This window comes from Felis catus, chromosome D2 (genome assembly GCF_018350175.1).
Source record: "Felis catus isolate Fca126 chromosome D2, F.catus_Fca126_mat1.0, whole genome shotgun sequence".
In the NCBI taxonomy this organism is placed as follows: domain Eukaryota; kingdom Metazoa; phylum Chordata; class Mammalia; order Carnivora; family Felidae; genus Felis; species Felis catus.
Window position 1 is genome coordinate 62,528,694 of NC_058378.1, and position 20,996 is coordinate 62,549,689.

The 20,996-nt window shown below is 39.8% G+C and overlaps 1 protein-coding gene across 4 annotated transcripts in view; it reads left to right on the top strand.

Annotated features, from left to right (window-relative positions):
- CFAP58 (cilia and flagella associated protein 58) overlaps window positions 1–20,996 on the top strand; it is a 112,116-nt gene that overhangs the window by 88,089 nt on the left and 3,031 nt on the right. For 2 of the 4 annotated variants that reach the window (XM_045040646.1, XM_019813796.3), the window contains exons 16-17: window positions 15,880–15,999; window positions 18,337–18,470. In XM_045040646.1, the coding sequence (XP_044896581.1) occupies window positions 15,880–15,999; window positions 18,337–18,470 (254 nt within the window). Of the gene's footprint in view, window positions 1–4,745; window positions 4,856–15,879; window positions 16,000–18,336; window positions 18,471–20,996 lie in introns of those variants that run through there. The other 2 variants (XM_023240896.2, XM_045040647.1) reach the window with 2 other exon arrangements.

Genomic DNA, 20,996 nt, shown 5'->3' on the forward strand with positions numbered 1-20,996 from the left:
TCCAGTTTCATTCTTCTGCACATTGCTGTCCGGTTCTTCCAGTACCATTTGTTAAAGAGACTGTCTTTTTTCCATTGGATACTCTTTACTGCTTTGTCAAAGATTAGTTGGCCATACATTTGTGGGTCCAATTCTGGGTTCTCTATTCTAGTCCATTCGTCTATGTGTCTGTTTTTGTGCCAGTACCATACTATCTTGATGATTACAGCTTTGCAGTAAAAGCTAAAGTCTGGGATTATGATGACTCCCACTTTGGTTTTCTTTTTCAACATTACTTTGGCTATTTGGGGTCTTTTGTGACTCCATACAAATTTTAGGGTTGTTTGTTCTAGCTTTGAGAAGAATACAGTGCAATTTTGATTTGAATTGCATTTAATGTATAGACTTATTTGGGTAGTATTGACATTTTAACATTATTTATTCTTTCCATCCACGAGCATGGAATGGTTTTCCATTTCTTTATGTCTTCTTAAATTTCTTTCATAAGTTTTCTATAGTTTTCAGCACACAGATCTTTTACATCTTTGGTTAGGTTTATTCCTAGGTATTTTATGGTTCTTGGTACAATTGTAAATGGGATCAATTTCTTGACTTCTCTTTCTGTTGCTTCATTATTGGTGTATAGAAATGCAACCGATGTCTCTACATTGATTTTGTATCCTGCGACTTTGCTGAATTCATGTATCAGTTCTAGCAGCTTTTTGGTGGAGTCTTATGGGTTTTCTACATGATACATGTAGAGTATCATGTCATCTGTGAATAATGAAAGTTTGACTTCTTCTTTGCCAATTTGTATGGCTTTTATTTCATTTTGTTTTCTGATTGCTGATGCTAGGACTTCCAACACTATGTTAAACAACAGTGGTGAGAGTGGACATCCCTGTAGTGTTTCTGATCTCAGGGGAAAAGCTCTCAGTTTTCCCCCATTGAGGATGATATTAGCTGTGGGCTTTTCATATATGGCTTTTATGATGTTAAGGTATGTTCCTTCTATCCTGACTTTCTTGAGGGTTTTTATTAAGAAAGGATGCTTTACTTTGTCAAATGCTTTTTCTACATCTATTGACAGGATCATATGGTTCTTATCCTTTCTTCTATTAATGTGATGTATCACACTGATTGATTTGTGAATATTGAACCAGCCTTACAGCCTAGGAATGAATCCCAGTTGGTCATGGTGAATAATTCTTTTAGTATATTGTTGAATTTGATTTGCTAGTATCTTGTTGAGAATTTTTGCATCCATATTCATCAGGGATATTGGCTTGTAATTCTCCTTTTTAGTGGGATCTCTGTTTTGGGAATCAAGGTAATGCTGGCTTCATAGTATGAGTCTGGAAGCTTTCCTTCCGTTTCTATTTTTTGGATCAGCTTGAAGGATAGGTATTAACTCTGCTTTAAATGTCTGGTAGAATTCCCCTGGGAAGCCATCTGGCCCAGGACTCTTTTTTTTTTTTTTAATTAATTTTTTTTTCAACGTTTTTTATTTATTTTTGGGACAGAGAGAGACAGAGCATGAACGGGGGAGGGGCAGAGAGAGAGGGAGACACAGAATCGGAAACAGCCTCCAGGCTCCGAGCCATCAGCCCAGAGCCTGACGCGGGGCTCGAACTCACGGACCGCGAGATCGTGACCTGGCTGAAGTCGGACGCTCAACCGACTGCGCCACCCAGGTGCCCCACCAGGACTCTTTTTTATTGGGAGGTTTTTTGATAACTGATTCAATTTCTTCACTGATTATGGGTCTTTTCAAATATTCTATTTCTTCCCGTTTGAGTTTTGGTAGTGTGTGGGTGTCTAGGAATTTGTCCATTTCTTCCAGGTTGTCCAGTTTGTTTGTTTGTTTCAAAAAAACAGCTCTTAGATTAATTGATCTGTTGTACTGGTTTTTTTTTTTTTTTTGATTCTATATTGTTTATTTCTGTGATAATCCTTATTATTTCTTTTCTTCTGCTGGCTTTGGGGTTTCTTTGCTGTTCTGTGTCTAGTTCCTTTGGGTGTGTGGTTAGGTTTTGTATTTGGGATTTTTCTTGTTTCTTGAGATAGTCCTGGATTGCAATGTATATTCCTTTTAGGACTGCCTTTGCTGCATCCCAAAGGGTTTGGACTGTCATGTTTTCATTTTCATTTGCTTCCATATCTTTTAAAATTTCTTCTTTAATTGCTCGATTGACCCATTCATTCTTTAGTAGGATGTTCTTTAACCTGCATGCATTTGGAGGCTTTCCAAATTTTTTCTTGTGATTGATTTCAAGTTTCATAGTACTGTAATATAAAAATATGTATGGTATAATATCAATTCTTTTATATTTATTGAGGGATGTTTTGCGACCCAGTATGTGATCTATATTGGAGAATGTTCCATGTACACTCAAGAAGAATGTGCATTTTGCTGCTTTTGGATTAAAAGTCCTGAATATACCTGTCAAGTCCATCTGGTCCAGTGTATCATTCAAGGTCATTGATTCTTTATTGGTTTTCTGCCTATATGATCTGTTCATTGTTGTAAGTGGAGAGTTAAAGTCCCCTGCAATTACCCTATTCTTATCAATAAGATTGCTTATGTTTGTGATTAATTTATTTATATATTTGGGTACTTTCAAGTTGGGGGCATAAACATTTACAATTTTTAGCTCTTCTTGATGGATAGACCCTGTAATTATGATATAATGCCCATCTTCATCTCTTGTTATGGCCTTTAGTAAAATCTAGTTTGTCTGATATAAGTATGGCTACTCTAGCTTTCTTTTGGCTTCCAGTAGCATGATGGATGGTTCTCCATCCTCTCACTTTCAATCTGAAGATGTCCTCAGGTCTAAAATGGGTCTCTTGTAGACAGCATATAGATGGTTGTTTTTCTTTTAATCCATTCTGATACCCTATGTCTTTTTATTGGAGCATTTAGTCCATTTACATTCAGAGTTATTATTGAAAGATATGGATTTAGTGGCATTGTGTTATCTATAGGTTTCATGCTTGTGGTAATGTCTCTGGTCCTTCCACTCACAGAGTTCCCCTTAGGATCTCTTGCAGGGCTGGTTTAGTGGTCATGAACTCCTTCAGTTTTTGTTTGTTTTGGAAAGCCTTTACCTCTCCTTCTATTCTGAATGACAGCCTTGCTGGATAAAGGATTCTTGGCTGCATATTTTTCCTATTCAGCACATTCAATATTTCCTGCCACTCCCTCTGGCCTGCCAAGTTTCAACGGACAGGTCTGCTACTACCCTTATGTGTCTACCCTTGTAGGTTAAAGCCTGTTTGTCGCTAGCCATTTTCAGAATTCTCTCTTTATCTTTGTATTTTGCCAGTTTCAACTATGATATGCTGTGGAGAAGACCTATTCCTACTAAATCTTAAGGGAGTTCTCTGTGCTTCCTAGATTTGGATGTCTGCTTCCTTCCCCAGATTAGGGAAGTTCCCAGCTATAATTTGTTCAAGTAAACTATTTGCCCCTTTCTCTCTGTCTTCTTCTTCTGGAACTCCTATGATTTAGTTCTTTAATTCTCTCCTCATGGTCTAGTATTTTCTTATTTCTCTTTTTCTCAGCTTTGTTATTTTTCATAATTTTATCTTCTGTTTCACTTATTTTCCCTTCTGCTTCCTCCACCCTGCTGTCAGTGCATCTAGTTTATTTTGCATCTCATTACAACATTTCTTAATTTGTTGTGACTATTTTTTCGTTCCTTGATCTCTGAAGCAATAGATTCTCTGCTGTCTCCTATGCTTTTTTCAAGTGCAGCTATTAATCTTAGACTATTATTCTAAATTCTTGCTCAGATATATTGTTTATATCTGTTTTTAGCAATTCTCTAGCTGTCATTTCTTCCTGGAATTTCTTTTGAGGAGAATTCTTCTGTTTCATCATTTTGGCTAGTTTTCTGTCCCTTATATGTTTTAATAGCTTGTTACGTGTCCTACACCTGCAAGCATTTCTTCTATATTAATAAGGGGTCATACGCTGTCCAGGGCCTGGCCTTTCAGGAGGTGTTTTTTGGAGGGTGTTACTTGCTCTCTGTTGTTGTGACTTTGGTTACTTTATCTCCTTACTGGTAGTGATGTTTTGGGCCTTCCACCAACATACCTGATGTTTAAAACCATCATTATCAGACTCCAGTCTGGGACTTCATCTCTTTCTCCATGCACCTGACTCTAGCCTAAGCAGACCATCTCTGGTCCTGAAACGCAACTGACAAGTCTAGCCTCCTTGTATTTTCTTGTGATGCCTCTGTAGCCAAAAAGTTCATTTGCTTTGAGTATGTAATTCCATCAGAGTATTTCTTGTTATAAAACTTAATTTGGCTTATTTAAAACTATGTACTACTCCAAAGAATTTTCCAATTTAGCAAGATTTCCCTGAACTACCTTTCATTGGCCCCTCTGCATGTGTTAATAACCTGATTGTGTAAGGTCCTTTCTTTATGCAACTGTCATTGTTGATGTATAGTTACACCACTGCTATATTATTTCCTGATCCATCACTACTTTGGCCATCCCTGTGGTTTGGCTGGTAACTGAGAATGGTGAAGGCAGGGTGCTTTATAAGGGGCTGGAAGAAACCAAAAGTGTGCTGGTCCAGGCTTGGAGTTATACTGGCCTGGGTTACAATCCTGGCTCTGCAGTTTGTAGGTGTGTGAGCACGGACCAATTATTTAGCTTTGCTGAGCCTCAGTTTCCTTAATACATGTTTACCAAAGGATGTCTTGTTGACTCCTTAAAATGGAACTCACCATTTTCTTCCTGAACAGCCAGCTGCTTCCCTGGCTTGGGTATACACATTCATGGTGTGGCAGTATCTCCAGGCACCCAGAAGCTTGAAATGCCAGAGTCACTTCTGATTCCTCCACCTCTTGCCAGGTCAGTTGCTGAGTCAAATAAATTCCATCTCCCATGCTCTTGCATCTATTTCTAACCTTGTAAGTTTTCCCCAAGCCACTCTTCTATTGTAGGTCCTCATTCTATTTTCTTAGACCAGCGTTCTCCAATGTAGAGTACTTAAGGCTATCTACTGAGCATTGGAAGAAAATATTAGAATATACACACACACACACATTTTAATATAATATAATATAATATAATATAATATAATATAATGTAATGTAATATATTTTAATATATTATATTATGTTGTATATTATTATATTATATATATTATATATCATATTATATATATTAATTATATTATAATATTATATTATATATTTGAATATAATATTATATATATATTCTATTTTATACATGTCTTATAAATTACTGTTATTAATATATTATCTACCACCAACACCTCCTTTGTTTCCTGCTGCCTATCATGTTGAATACTAACTCAACTATCGTTCAAAACACATGTAGTCTTCTTTTCTACTCTAGTCAGATAGTCACTTACAACTTTTCTTGTATATACTGCAGACTTACTGGATGTTTTTATGCTCTCATCTCCTTACCTTTATACCTTTGTTTGTATTTTTCCCTTCTTTTACTTTCCACCTGCTCTAGGAAGCAGTGTGAATAAGCTTAAGAGCAAGAATGAAGATATATACACACATGCATACATATATACATACACACATATTTACACATATCTATCTATATCTATTTATGTATCTATATATGCACACATGGTGGTATAGATATATGCTTATCTCAATCTTTGAAATGTTCTATTTCATATAGGTTCAAATCTTGGTTCTGCCACTTTCTTGTTTTATTTAGGTAAGTCACTGACACTTCTGAGCCTCAACTTTCTCATCTGGAAAATAGGAATAATAGCAATCAGTTCTCATGTTTGTTGTGGTGAGTTATTGAAATACCACATTGAACTGAGCACCTGGCCTGGTACATCCAATGTACCTGTTCAGTAGATAAGAGCTGCTGTGACTGCTTCTATTACTCTTTTCAGGTATTTTTTGGTCCAATTCTCCCAAATTGTGAGATTGTTCATGAGAGTGAATATTTTCATAATATAAATATAGTCATTAATGAGCTTGCCATTTATATGACTATCACCTACTCAGATATCCCTACCAGCATCATGTGACTAACTTGCTCATCTTGATATCATTGGTCTCTTTTTCAATAGGATTGTCCAATGTTATTTTTAAAAAATGTTTACTTATTTACATATTTTTGACAGAGAGAGAGAGAGAGAGAGAGAGAGAGAGAGAGAGAGAGAGACAGAGGGGGAGGGGAAGAGAGAAAGAGGGAGAGAATCTGAAGCAGGCTCCTCACTGTCAGCACAGAGCCTGATGTGGGGCTCGAACTCATGAACCATGAGATCATGACCTGAGTCGAAATCAAGAGTCAGACACTTAAACTGAGCCACCCAGGTGCCCCAAGATTGTCCAATGTTATTAACAGTCAACAAGAAATGCAAATAATATGCAGAGCAGTTGTAAGCTTTACAAAAGATGCCAGATCACTTGAAGTCAATGCAAGTGACTTAGAAAAATGCTGGAATCATATCAAAGGCAATGTTAAATCAGCATCTGGTAGGAAAAAAGAAAATTGAACAATTATAAGTGTAGGTACCTCAAAACAATGTTTTAAATATCAAAGGATTAAGAGGGGATTTGGGAGAAATTAATGAGGGCTTTGAATATTTCTGCTAAAGGAAGTCTTTTAAAAATAATTGGTCCTGAGTACTTAACTAAGATACAAAAAGCATTAACCATAAAAGAAATTATGGATAAATCTTACTACATTAAAATTAAGAGCTCCTCAAAAGAAGTCATAAAGAAAGCAAGGCACAAACTTTATGTATCTTTACCCAGAATATATAAAGAATTACAAATCAATAAGAAAAAGGCAACAGTAGAAAAATAGGAAAATAGTGTATGCGAACAGGCCTTTCTCAGAAGGGGAAACACAAATGATGACTAAACTTGAAAAAAATGCTCAATCTTATTATATAAGCAGGGAAATTAAATGTATTGCCACCTTGAGACATTGTTTTTCTACTTCTAGAGGGTCAAATGTTAAGATGTTTGTATTACTTATCTATTGCTTCCTTATAAATTACCACAATCTGGGAGCTTAATACACATTATTTCATGATTTCAGTGGATAGGAATCTAGAAATAGCTTGTTTGGGGCCTCTGATCAGGGATGCCTGGTGACATGAAGCAATGGTGAGGATGTAGAGCAGTGGAAACTGATCTTTGGAAAATCATTTTACATTCTCTTACAAAGCTGAACATGTATATATCTTCAAGGTGCAGCAATCCCACCTATAGTTCTGGATGCCAGGAAGACTTGTATTTGGGGACTTGGGAACACGTGTGAGAATGTTCATGGCAACACTGTTGATAAAAACAAAATCCTGGACACAACCCAAATGCCCACTGAAGGAGAATTGTGGAATTCTCACCCAACAGAATATCAGATGAAATACATGTACAGAAATGCACAATGACATCAGTAATCTTAGACCCATCATGTTGAATAAAACAAGTACGTCAAAGAAAACTAGGTGTGCTGGGACGTATTTTTATAAAGCTCAAAGCAAAGCAAAATTAAGCGATAGATGTATAATAAAACTATGTGAAAAAAGTCTAGGGAATGACAAAAACAGAATTCAGAAGGTGCTTATGTTGGCTGATGGTGGCAGTTGTGTAGGTACAGGGATGGGATGGAGAAGGGAGTACATTGATGATGTTCTATTTCATAAATTGGGTGATGGGTTCATCATGAGCATTCATTTTATTAATATGCTTTATAGTTATATATGCTATATGTTCTTTTGTTACATAATAAAAAAATTTTTAAATGTTGTACTGCAGAAGTCAGATATATGAGGGAAGTCAAATTGTACTATAATGTTGTTAGCTATGTGAAAGAAATCTAATAATTTTTTAAAAGTTTATGTGAGTAATCTCTATAACCAACATGGGGCTCGAACTTGTGAACTCAAGAATTGCATGCTCTTCTGACTGACCAGCCAGGTGCCCCCCAAAACCCAATAATTTTAATTGATCCAGTAAGTGTACATTGTTATAATTAAAATGCAAATTTTAGGGGTGCCTGGGTGGCTCAGTCAGTTGGGCATCCAACTTTGGCTCAGGTCATGATCTTGCAGTTGGTGGGTTCAAGCCCTGCATTGGGCTCTGTGATGACAGCTCAGAGCCTGGAGCCTGTTTCAAATTATGTATCCCCCACTCATGTTCTGTCTCTCTCTCTGTCAAAAATGGATAAACATTAAAATACAAATTTTTAAATTATAAGACAAAATGCTAAATAAAAAATTAAAGTTTATTTATTTTGAGAGAGAGAGATGGGGGGAGGGACAAAGATAGATAGATAGATAGATAGATAGATAGACAGACAGACAGACAGATAGAGAATCCCAAGCAGGCTCTGTACCATCAGTGCAGATCCTTATGTGGGACTTGAACACACCAACTGCGAGATCATGACTTGAGCTGAAATCAAGAGTCAGGAATTTAACCAACTGAGCCACTCAGGCACCCCTAAAGAAATTCTTAAAACGAATTTTAGATCATTTTTTTCAAGGAAAAAAATCTCAAACTTTTCCCCTTAGTATTTATTATGAAAATTGGTCACATTTTCAATGGATGGACTTTAAGTGGCTTTATCTATTAAATTTGTTCTTTGGTAGTGAGGCCCTTCTCTAATTCATGAATGTAAATATTATTTCTACAACTATTATTCCCACTAAGATCCATCTGAAATAGTTCCCTCTCTACAGTCCACCAAATAAATATTGTCTCTAGTTTTGAACTACCCACACACCACACTCTATTCCTAGCACCTCTTTGGGGACCTGGCAAAACTCTGTCTTATTTTGTGACTTAGTTATTCATTTTTCCTGTGCTGAAAAGTGAGCTCCTTGAAGTTTAGACCTTATTTATCTTTGTACGAAACTAGCACAATCATATGCATAGTACTGGCACTAAATAAAAATTTAGTGAACTTGAATTTTTCTAGACGTGTTACACTATAGGGGTTAAGAGAAGTCAATACCATCATTTCTTAATAAGTGCAAAATTTTCACATACATTACATTGTGAGGTAAGGTGAAGGGTAAAACAAGCCAGCATACTTGCTGATGAAGTTCAGGCTGGTCTAGGCAATTATATACTCTGTCCAGGACTTCACAAACATATATTTGCATTTGAGAACAAAACCTGTTGCAAAGAAATCTTTCAAGAAAGTTTGTGTTGCTTATATCAGAAAGCCCCAGAAGCATTTTTCCTATTATTACCAAAATGGTGAAGGTTAGTGCATGCAGATTTCTCACATGCCTCATAAAACACTTAATCATCTAAATCCGGAGCCAAGAACCACTGTGTAACCAAGTAGTTTCCTGCTTATAAGGAACTCAGCTGTGTAATTCTGTTTCATCCCCAGATCCAGCATCTCCCATCCTGTCTAGGGGGCTTTACCGCTTCATGACATCATAAACAAGATAGGTCCAGAGTTCAGTTTAGCTGACACTTTCGTTATAAAGCTAATAAACAAGAAAGCCCCAAGGTATCAGCCATTGTTTTTTCCTTTCCTAAAGCTAGATAGAAATGTAATATGTATACAGAGTTTCTAATTTATTTTCCTACTAACAAAAAGAGGCATTTCTAGATAAATTAGGCAGTGTTCTGGAGTTGCCTTTATACAAAGAGGGAAACAGGTTTGCTTAAGATTGGAAATTTGGCTTTAGTCTTTTGTTAAACATTATGGATGTGGGTGGGAAGATGGAAAAAGAACTGAAGGCAAACAAACAGGCAAAAATAATGCATTATTTTAATTGTAGAAAAGAGTTATGTGTGCAATTAGAATTCTTGTGTTTAAGGAGGCTGTTTAAAAAGTCCACACATAGTTTAAGAGTTATGCTTGCATTTTCATGTGTCTGTGTGCACATGCACATACAAACAGAGCTTCAGAGTCAATTAATATGAATACATTTGCGAGCCTTATGAATTCAAAAAAGTATTTGAAACGACTTGCACTATCAGAAAGCCACTATAAACATTTTACTAAGAGATTGAGGTTGTATATCAAGTATTTTCCTGAGTTAACACAATATACATGATGAAAACATTTCACTCAAAGGTATGTGGTTTATAGGACCAGCTAGCTCATTAAGGTGAATTATACAAGCTTAGCTACCTGGGAGTTGTTACCCACTGATCTAATTCAAGTAAAAGTTCTCAACATAAATATATCTCACCTCTGTTGATGTGTATTACTAAAATATGATGGATATAGTTTGCTGACAATATACTTTGCTGACAAGCGACAAAATTATTGAGCATCTAGAATGAGTAGAACACAATAGCAGGTATGAGGGACATATAGAAAGATCCATCATAGTTCTGACCTTAAAAGCTCATAATGCAACTGGAGAGAAAGCATGGATTCATATGAATTAAATACTGAAGTAATAGAACTGATATCTTGACATTTTGGAAAAGAGATTTTCTGTATATTCTCTGAGGTTGGTTCTCTCAGAAGTAGTGAGTGGGGCATTTAAAGAAAAAAGAATCAACTTCATCTTGAACCCATTGGGTGAGCTAGAGTGAAGACAAGGTGGTAGTGTCTCTTTCTTTGGAGTACATGGTATTCAAGCATCTCAGTGAGTGGCTTTCACCCTGGTGGGTATAGATAAGCATGTGACTTTGGATCAGGAGCAAAGCTGCCTGATTCACATGAATTAGCCAGTTCATGGGGTGAAGCGATTATTTGCAATGCTCGCCCAAACAAATTGATGAATCCAGGGTGAACAGAATCAATGCACTGGCATTTGCCAAGCACAGATTCAGATCAAAACAGAATAAATTAGTTCCTCTTAGTCAGTTATTGCCTCAAGTAGGCGAGCTGAGGAAAAAGAGGTGTTAAGGTGCACATTGAATGTGAACTACCTTCTGTTTTCAGCTGAAGATGCAGAGCCAAAGACAGGGAATGTAAACAGACAGTGAGTATGAAATTGTAGCTCGGTAGGGAAAGGAGTTCTGGGAGCAACTCAATTTCTTCGTCTGAATTGTACCCAGAATAGCGCTGACTCCTATTTGCATAGACTGTTCAGAATGCAGACTTTTAATTCATTGTCAGATAAAATACAAAGACCTGAAGTCTGAGTGACTTCGTGTCTGGAGTTTCCAATCTGGGGTTACAGACTGTCACCATGTAATGACAGCATTATTTGAAGCTAATACTGTAATTAATTTCTTACCACTCTACTCAGCCAATATTAACAATGAACCATACTGTTATCCGGCACACCTTAGCGGAGAGTTCTTGTAGCAAAAGAATCCATAACCGTGTCTGACAGTCTGTCCAACTGGGAGAATTGGATGTCTAGCAAGGGAATATTTCAGGGATGGACATAATATGGTTTATGCTTGCAAGTTGTGCTCAGCCAGAGAGAAAGCTAGTCTCCTGATGTTAATAGTCTGGCTTTTTCCAGTATAGCTGTTCACAAAATAATTTAGAGAGTGAGGGATGCTACAAAGTAATATTGATGTACATTATGAACAAACTCTGTATGTATAAAGAAATGCCAACCTGAAGATGCAATCTTTTGTTGGTGGGGAAATAATAAACTATTTATGATTTTCTTATGACGTTTCACTGACATATGGTGCTTCTAACCCAGTGACAAATTAATTGACTTGGTTTAAAAAGAAATGGATGCAGCTTAACGAAGAAGGACAGGATATGTATCACAAGGCAGCTGGTTCTGCCACTGCTGGCTTATGGAGACAATATACATGGGACAGCTAATGAGTCTCTCTGTTGCATAAGATAGATTCTCTTTATAATAGAATTGCACGCTTTGTCTCTAAATGGGGTTATTATACACACCATTGCACAATGTTTGAAGAGCTTGGTTGGCCCTTGTAGAGGGTTAGGAGAGAAATAAATTGGAAAACAATCGTACTTAAGACCTTCAATCCATCAAACACTCCATATTTATCTAAATTACCAGCATGCTCTCCCAAAATACAAATCTGTATGATACACACAGCTAGAATGTTAATGCTGACCAGCCTTCACTCTGCTTTCATCAGTTAGGTTTTCCATTGTAAACACAGACCAAAATTCATGCACGTTGAAGCCTGGTAATGCGTTTTAGCCAGTACCCCCCACTCCTTTTCCCTCTGCTCTTCCTAGTTCCACTCTCTTGGTCCCTGAAGTTTCATTTGGGATTCTCTCCACCCACATGAACACACATGCATCACTTGGCCTGGGTTATTTAACTCTTAGAACTTTTCGACTTTGAATACGCCAACAGTTATAATGGTAATTCACTCTGCTTCTTCAGTTTTCTCCACACTTATGGGTTCTCACTGTTCAGTCACTGAGTTATTTCTTTAGAATAAATCCATTTCAATTCCTTTTGCAGCCTTGAAAAAACCCCAGGAAGTGGTGGTAAGAGAAGGCAGGATAAATGGCAGCATCATTCACTCTGTATGTGAAGATTACACACCTATTAGAGGGTGTGGGCAGAGCCCATTCAGCTGGTGTAGGTCCAGAGAGCAGGGAGCTGAGTCAGGCTCTTACCTCTATGTGCTCTAACTTGGCTCTGAACCTGATTTCACCTTCTGGCTCCATTCATCTACTGATAGTATCATGTAGCCCTTAGGAATTATGCAGCATGATTTCATCCAAATTCTTTCAGCGTTATAACATATCTTGAAGCCCCACAGGAGGCGTCACATGGAAAAAGTGATTCATGAGTATATCATGAGTAGATTTGTGATTTATCACACTTTGGTCTTAAGGATACACCGTTCATTCCTGTTGACCTTGGGATGCTCACTTAGGAGACTAGATAACAATATTTGCTTCTTCCAGCCTTTCTCCTCTGTGTCTCTGTCCTCCCTGCCAAGAGCAGTTGAAAAGTGTTACACCTGGGAAACATTCTAAGGTTCTTGGAGTAAGACTATCTTTTCAGTTTAAGATGCTATTATATCCCAAACCAGATTGCTTCCTCCTTGTCATTGTGGGGTTCTTTTCAAGTCTACCTGTAATTTGGTATAGAGGAAGGGGAGCTGAAACAAATGGACGAAACAGTTTCATGGGCTTCTCCACATATTTATTACCCTCTCCAAATTGAATCTTGAAGCCTTGTCAGAAGTGTTATTTTTCCAACAGAACACACATTAAGTGGCTATAACAAATAAACTCACCTCCTGACATCTTTCCCATTGCTTGCTACATCCATTTACTGGGAAGATTATATTGTAAGGTGTGATGGGAGGTGTTGTTCAACAAAGGAAAATCACCACTTTGTAATTCTATTTGTTCAAGTTTTTTTCTTTTGCGTGGGATTTTGGATTTACTTGTCATTTCTGGAATTATTTTTTAAGTGGTGAGTATTATATTTCGATACATGTTTCTCCAGAATTGATTCCATCCAACTAATTCTTTTTTTTTTTTTTAATGTTTATTTATTTGTTTATTTTTGAAGGAGAGAGACAGGGCATGAGTGGGGGAGGGGCAGAGAGAGAGGGAGACACAGAATCCAAAGCAGGCTCCAGGCTCTGAGCTGTTAGCACAGAGCCCAATGTGGGGCTCAAACTCACAAACTGTGAGATAATGACCTGAGCCAAAGTGGGATGCTTCACTGACTGAGCCACCCAGGTGCCCCACCATCCAACTAATTCTTTTTTTTTTTTTAATTTTTTTTTCAACGTTTATTTATTTATTTGGGACAGAGAGAGACAGAGCATGAACGGGGGAGGGGCAGAGAGAGAGGGAGACACAGAATCGGAAACAGGCTCCAGGCTCTGAGCCATCAGCCCAGAGCCTGAGGCGGGGCTCGAACTCACGGACAGCGAGATCGTGACCTGGCTGAAGTCGGACGCTTAACCGACTGCGCCACCCAGGCGCCCCACCAACTAATTCTTAAGTTACATACGTTCTTTTGAAAGTAGAGTCATGTTTTTTTGTGAGCAAATTTCTATAATTTGGCCAGGGGGAAAGGAAAATCCAAAGCAAATGGTAACAATGAGTAGTTAATGAATTTTCTTTTACCGATTTTTTTTTTTAATGACTCTCATGTTCTCTGTCAAAAACAGATTATTTGATGGCAATGCTAAGAAGACTTAGCTCCAGGTAGAAATTAGTTTCCATTTGCTTGGATGTGTCATTTATTGAGAGGGCTTTTACTTATATTTTTTTCCTTTAACACAATTACCTTAGGGAAATAAATATGTACAGAGACAAATGAGTAGACACACTAGTCTTTATCAATGTTTGTTCAAATTATTGCAGTTTAGAGAAATGGGAATCTGGAACTGAGATGCCTAGGAAATAAATCTTTCTTGTATGTAGTATCTTTAGTTCAAGAATCTGAAAACACATTACAAGCAATTAAACTTTAGGGTACAAATGGGAATTCTATATTGTTTGTTGGTTAAATTTAATTACAAAATTATGATTTGCTTTGGGTTCCTAGGAAGCCCGTTCTTTCTACAAATGCGCACATCCTAGTTTTCATGGCTTTTTACCTATTCTCTCAAACCACTTCCAGGGTTCTGTTCTTCCGATGTTATATTGCTTAAAAGACTCAGTTTCCTTACTTCCTCCTTCTGATTTTTTTTCCAGCCTCTGTGACTTTTGCTCCCCAAATGTTCTTGCAACCTCTCTAAGGTCAGTGGTATCATCCTAACAGCCCTCCCCCAAGGCCCTTTTCAGTCCCTCTCAGGTTTTTTCTTTTAGCCCATCTGATATCATTGACCCATCAAATCATGCCTCCCTTTTTAAACGCTGCCATTTCTTGCTTGGGGGACATTTGGTTACTCTCCTTTGTTCCTTTTCTCTGTGTCTTTCTTCCTTACCTCCCCTGATATGCTGGATTTCCCAAAGACCTCAAGTTCCTGGCCACCCCAGAAGCCATCCTTGGTTGGTGGAGCTGCTCTCATGGCTGTAGCCATAACCCACCACCAGTTCCAATTTGCTCTTCAGTTCAAACTCTGGGACCTCATTTTCAACTCCTCTTGTTGATATCCCACTGTATCTCAAGCTCAATATATCCGGACCCCACTGATAATCAGGAGACAATATGGGGACAATTCCCTCCCTCCTTCCCCACTCCTTCTTTCCTAGCCTCCCTGCCTCCATCACCATCACCCTCCAGCCCCCAAAGTATCCATGTTAGAAGCCTTGGAGTCTTCTTGGCCCTGCTCCTTCCTACCTCACTTGTCTGATTTTTCACCAAATCCCACTGATTCTACTTCGGGAATGTCTTCATATCTACTTCCTTTCCAACCTAGTTGCCTTAGGTCCATCTGTTTTCATCTTCTGCTTATCCTGGTACACTGAGCAGTCTCTTCACTTTGTTCTCTGCCTTCCTGCTGGAGCTCTTCCTCTGAAGACAAACCCAGGCATGGCTTATCCTTTCGCAGACCACACAGCCTGGAACGTACCTGAGCCCAGCCTATTCTCTCCACTACTTCCTCCTGTGCACCTACTGAACTAGACTCACTTCTCCCCTGTCCTAACTGGACTTTGGCCTAAAAAGCTTTTCTTTTCTCCCTTCCCTTGGGGAAAACTACTACTCATTCTTCAAGCAACAAGTCAAATGACATTTTTGTGAAACCTTCCCCACTCCCTACTTTTACTGGCCACAGCACATGCCCCAATCTTGCATCATTGCCCTTGCCTCTTGGTCATGGGATCATAAGCTTAGGTAGCAGAGACTTTCCCTTCCTCATTTGCCTTATTATTTGTATCCAAATGCTGGGCACATCCTAAGCCCTTGACCAGGGATGGCTTGATGCTCTCTTGATAGAATGTATGGTGGATGTACTCGGTGGGGCACTCTGAAGTCACCTAGGTGGCCCCACGTTCTCCTGACCTTGCTGGCAAAGGCGCTTTCCCTGTCTTGACGGGGCTGATTCTCTCCCTTATGGTTGTGCTCTCCACCAGGAAAAAGAAAAACTGTATGTGGAACTCAAGCACATCCTGGCACGGCAGCCCGGCCCCGAGGCTGCGGAACAGCTACAAATCTACCGTCACACGCTGCGGGAGAAGACCAAGCAGCTGAAAGTAAGTGGGAGCCTCAGTGCTTTCCTGGCCAGAGGACGGTCACCTGCTGGGGACCCGACAAGCCCTCAGTACAAGGAGCCCAGCTCCCAAATGCCACACTCCACGGAGGTTGGCCTGTTTTTTTGTTTTTTTTTTTTCTTTTAGAATTCCAGTCCCAGGAGGAGCAGGGCACATCTCAGAGCTACCCCCCCACCCAGCATGTAGACTAATAGACCTCACAATTCTCTGTTTCCTGAAAGGGGGTGGTGAGCGAGTAAGGAAAGAGCTGGAGAGAGGGTGATGGCGACAGAATGGAAATTCGGGGGATGGGGTGTGTAGGGACCACCTCAAGATGAGGTAGAGGATGTGGTTGGTGGGGAAGAGCAGAGGAAATATTTTAACACCATCATCCACCGAAGCAGACCACTGTGCCAAAGCAGGTTTTTGCAATTCCATTCCACCTGAAATAAATGTACAGAAAGCACGGGCTACTGCCCAGCCCCCAGGGCCCTCCTTCATGACCATCTCTCAAATAAGTTGCTATGAAAGGAAAGTAAAATCATTTTAGAATTCTTTTAGCATAATTTCCCTTCTCGGCGACTTAAGAACGTCAGCTGGGGAGATGGAATGTTTTATTATCACACGTGCTTTTTAAAAAGTTTTCTCAGAAACTGTGTGTTCCCATTATATTTGGAGCTTTACCTCCCAAACAAGTACTTAGATATTCTTGGCACGTCAGGGAAGTCTTATACACACGCATGCACAGAATGTAGCACACACCAGCTGAATTCTGGAACTTACCTGCGTGACAAGGGCGATGATCGTTGCCTTTCTGCCTGGGGTAAAATCGACTACTATAGTGCTAATCCCTTCACAAGTAGCACGTTTTACAAGCACATCCTTCTTCTTTAAAAAGGCAGATGAAACAGAAGTGTAATTAGAACATTAATTTTCAACTTCTCACTCACAGTGTTTATTTCATACGAGTATCCCGAGACGTAGTTTGAGTTTTGCATGAGGCATAATCTTTTGATCATTTTCACCCTTCTCAATAATTGAGTATTCCAAATAAAATAAAAACTCATTTTCTCACAGGTCTGTCTTTATGCCACTGTCAGATAGCCACACTTAGCGCTGGGTAGCATTATATGACTCACAGGAGCTTTTTGGTATTTTTAACCATTTAACTCAGGAAATCTAGATTTTTTTTTTGCTCTGAGGAAATATGACCCCTGGTGGAAGAGGTTCAGAGGTGGTGGTACTGAGCCTGTCTGCTAGTTTGTCCTCATTATCTGGACCCTTTTAGGAAATGCTATTATTCATTGTTTGGAAACAGAACCTTGGTTCCTAATTGCTTAACTATTAGGCAGATTTTCTCCCAACATGAAAGTCTTACTCTTTAGCTCATGATAACATAGTCAGAATCATTTTCATAGAGATTAAAGGAAAGAGTTCAGAAGCAGGTAAACACTCAAAGGACAAAGATCCTCCTTTTGTGCAAATTTTTAAAATAGTGAGCAAGAGGAAAAAATAGGTCTAAGTCTGTTGCACGCCCCTTAGAATGGTAACCTTCCTTTCTTCCGTTTGATTTCTGTGAGGTGTGCCCCTAGCTCGGGAATGCTTTACATATTCTGGTCAGGTGAGGAAATGCCCACCCTTCTTGCCCAGCCAAGACCAGCAGCATCTATTGAACACCACAGTGGAAGAGGCAGGTAATCAGGGTTCCTATTACACATTCCCTGGACTCTCTTGCGTTCATATCATAGCTCCCTGCTTCTCAGAGGAAAGCGTTACTGTGCCTGGAGAAAGAAAGAGTCCCAAAGAGCACAGTAAAGAGGTGATAGACATTTAGCAGAACAGCAACGTAGGAAAACACAGAAATTGAATGCCTACTTAGTGGTGGTGGTGGCAGGATGATTCCAGAATAATTTTTTTACCATAATCCTCAAATGAATCACTGTCCCTAGTGATGACTTCTCTGAATGCTTTTTAAAAAGGCTTTAAAAGCAATTTTATCCTGTATGCCTGGGAGTTTTTCTGTCTCTACTCACCATATTCTTGAAACACATTACACCATTCATGTGTGAGCCTCGTTGAATGTGGCCTGATACTTCTTTTAAGCAGAGGTTTTGTTAAGTTTGTCACTGGATTATGAGACTTCAGACCTCAGTCGGATTTTTACCTCGGTGCAGATCTTGAGAGCTGGCGGAAGTGCAAGGATTAGCTGTTAGACTTGGGCATGGTTTTGTAACACTAGCCTCAGTGAGGTAAATGGCAGCAGATTAGGAAAAATGTTCAGTAAAGGATATTGTCTCACTGCATATCTTCTGTTAATGCTGCTGTCATTTGTCACATTAGGTTTTGTCTTCGGAGCTGAATATGTACGAATCACAGAGCCAAGAATATAAATATGAAATCGAGAAACTTACCAATGAACTGATGAACTTAAAGAAGAAATACCTAGCTCAGAAACGTAAAGAATACACTCAGAAGTAAGAATTAGTCAAATGTTATTCTAATTTTGTTGTGCCTATTACCTGCTAAGAAAATAATTGGCAGACGGTCATGGAGTCACAGAATCCACTGGTCTAAAGTCGGTCACAGGGTGAACAAATGACATTTTACAGGTCCCCCCCTGGTTTGTGTCAGGGCAAGATGCATGTCTCATTTGATACTGAGGCCTCTCCTTAGGACCCTAACAGGGATCCATTAATATCTGCTCACCAATGGACCTAACACGGAGCAGAGGAAATGTATGTAGTCTTCCCTGCCCCCCCCCCCCCACTGCCCCACTGTTCTTATGGTTTGGAGATAATTATGCCATGACAATGTTTGCAAATGAGGTTCACGGCCAGGCTTGTACAAACTAAAAGCATGTCCACACTTAAAACCACAGGTGATTTTGCTAAGGGGTTTAGGCTTGGTAAAGCTGTACTTTTCAATAATGCATTTTGTGCCATGGTAATGATGAGCCCACGAATAACTTTTACCTATGTTTTAGGTAATCTAGCTCTGAACCATCTTTATGTCTAATAACTGACTTCAGTATCTGCTGGGGGTATTGACGTGAGCTCTTATTTTTCTAGGAGATGATCATGCGATCTCAGGTTAACATTTTGGGTTTCAGGATGCCTGCATGTGGAAGAGTAAATGTTCTTTTCACATTGTTTTCATCATTTGCCTAATGCTAGGGTGAGAGAGTGGACTTGGATGAAATAATAGATTTGAACCTTGGTTTGGCTGAGTGGCATTACCCAACTCATCTAGTTAATTCTGTAGTACTCACATTGCGGGTTTAAGCCAAGTTTGGTGTTTCATTCACGTGGGCATTGCAGGGACATGGGGAAAGAGGTACATCCGCCTATGATTCATTAGTGGCAGCTATTTAAAGTAACTGGATGCAAATTGATTTGCCAGTAAAAATTTGCCCTTCTGGTAAATCAGAATATTCCCCTGTTTCACATTCAGATGCCAACTCCTTGGTAGAATAAAATCCTGCTAAAAATTTGAGCTAATTCCTATGGGTCTGCCTTAATGTAGGGTCTAGCAACTACCCGATACAGAATCACTGGTGGGATTTATTAAACATTCAGGTTCCCAGGCCCCATTTCCTTCTGAGGGGAATTCTTCCGCTTGGTCATTTTGGATAGTCCCTGGCGTGGTGAGGACCTGCAGGGCCCTTCCCCTGTGTTGTGGTGTATAACTGGAGTTGGTGGGCGGGGCCGCAGTCAGACCTGATGTCTGCCCCCAGCCCACCGCTGGGGCCACAGTCAGACTGGTGTGTGCCTTCTCTTCCCCTCTCCTAGGGGCGGGATTCACTGTGGGGTGGTGTGGCCCGTCTGGGCTACTTGCACACTGCCAGGCTTGTGATGCTGGGGATCTGGCGTATTAGCTGGGGTGGGTAGGCAAGGTGCACGGGGGCAGGAGGGGCAGGCTTAGATCGCTTCTCCTTAGGTGATCCTCTTCAGGAGGGGCCCTGTGGCAACGGGAGGGAGTCAGATCCGCTGCCGGAGGTTTGGCTCCGCAGAAGCACAGAGTTGGGTGTTTGCGCGGAGCGAGCAAGTTCCCTGGCAGGAACTGGTTCTCTTTGGGATTTTTGGCTGGGGGATGGGCGGGGGAGATGGCGCTGGTGAGCGCCTTTGTTCCCCACCAAGCTGAGCTCTGTCGTCAGGGGGCTCAGCAGCTCTCCCTCCCTTTGTCCTCCAGCCTTCCCGCTTTCAGAGCAGAGCTGTTAACTTATGACCAGGCCCCATTTCCTGATGTTTGGATTCAGCAGGCTCTGGATGAGCCTTAGAAATGTGCAGTAACATCAGTCCTCAGGTGATGTCCATGCACATCTAAGCTGGAGAAGCACTGATATTAATGATGTGACTCAATGTTGGAGTGGAGACACTGGTTTTATTTTAGGACAGCAAGGTTGAGCTGGTAAGATGTCAACATGGCTAGTTCCTGTGTGAGGCATGCATCCAGCTGAGTGGTCTTCAAGCATTTCTAGTGCACACTCTTATCAGTAAAACACTTTTGAACTCGTAGCACCCCCCCCAATATATGTATATATATTAAATATATATTTATGTTAAGTTTTAAAACAAAATTTTATTTTAGAATAGTTTTATATATCCAATATATTTTAATTTTTAATGTTTATTTATTTAATTTTGAGAGAGAGGCAGAGAGAGGGGAGACAGAGAATCCCAAGCAGGGCTTGGGACCCATGAACTGAGAGAGTATGACCTGAGCTGAAATCCAAGAATTGGACACTTAGCCAACTGAGCCATGCAGGCACCCCTATTATTTTAATTTTTAAAAAGTGTTTATTTATTTACTTCAGAGAGAGAGAGGAGAGAGAGAGGGAGGGAGAAAGTGTGAGTGAGGGAGGGGCAGAGATAGAGGGAGAGAGAGAATCCCAAGCAGACTCCGCTCTGTCAACACAGAGCCTGACGTGGGGGACTCCGTCTCATGAACTGTGAGATCATGACCTGAGCTGAAGTCAAGAGTCAGACGCTTAACTGACTGAG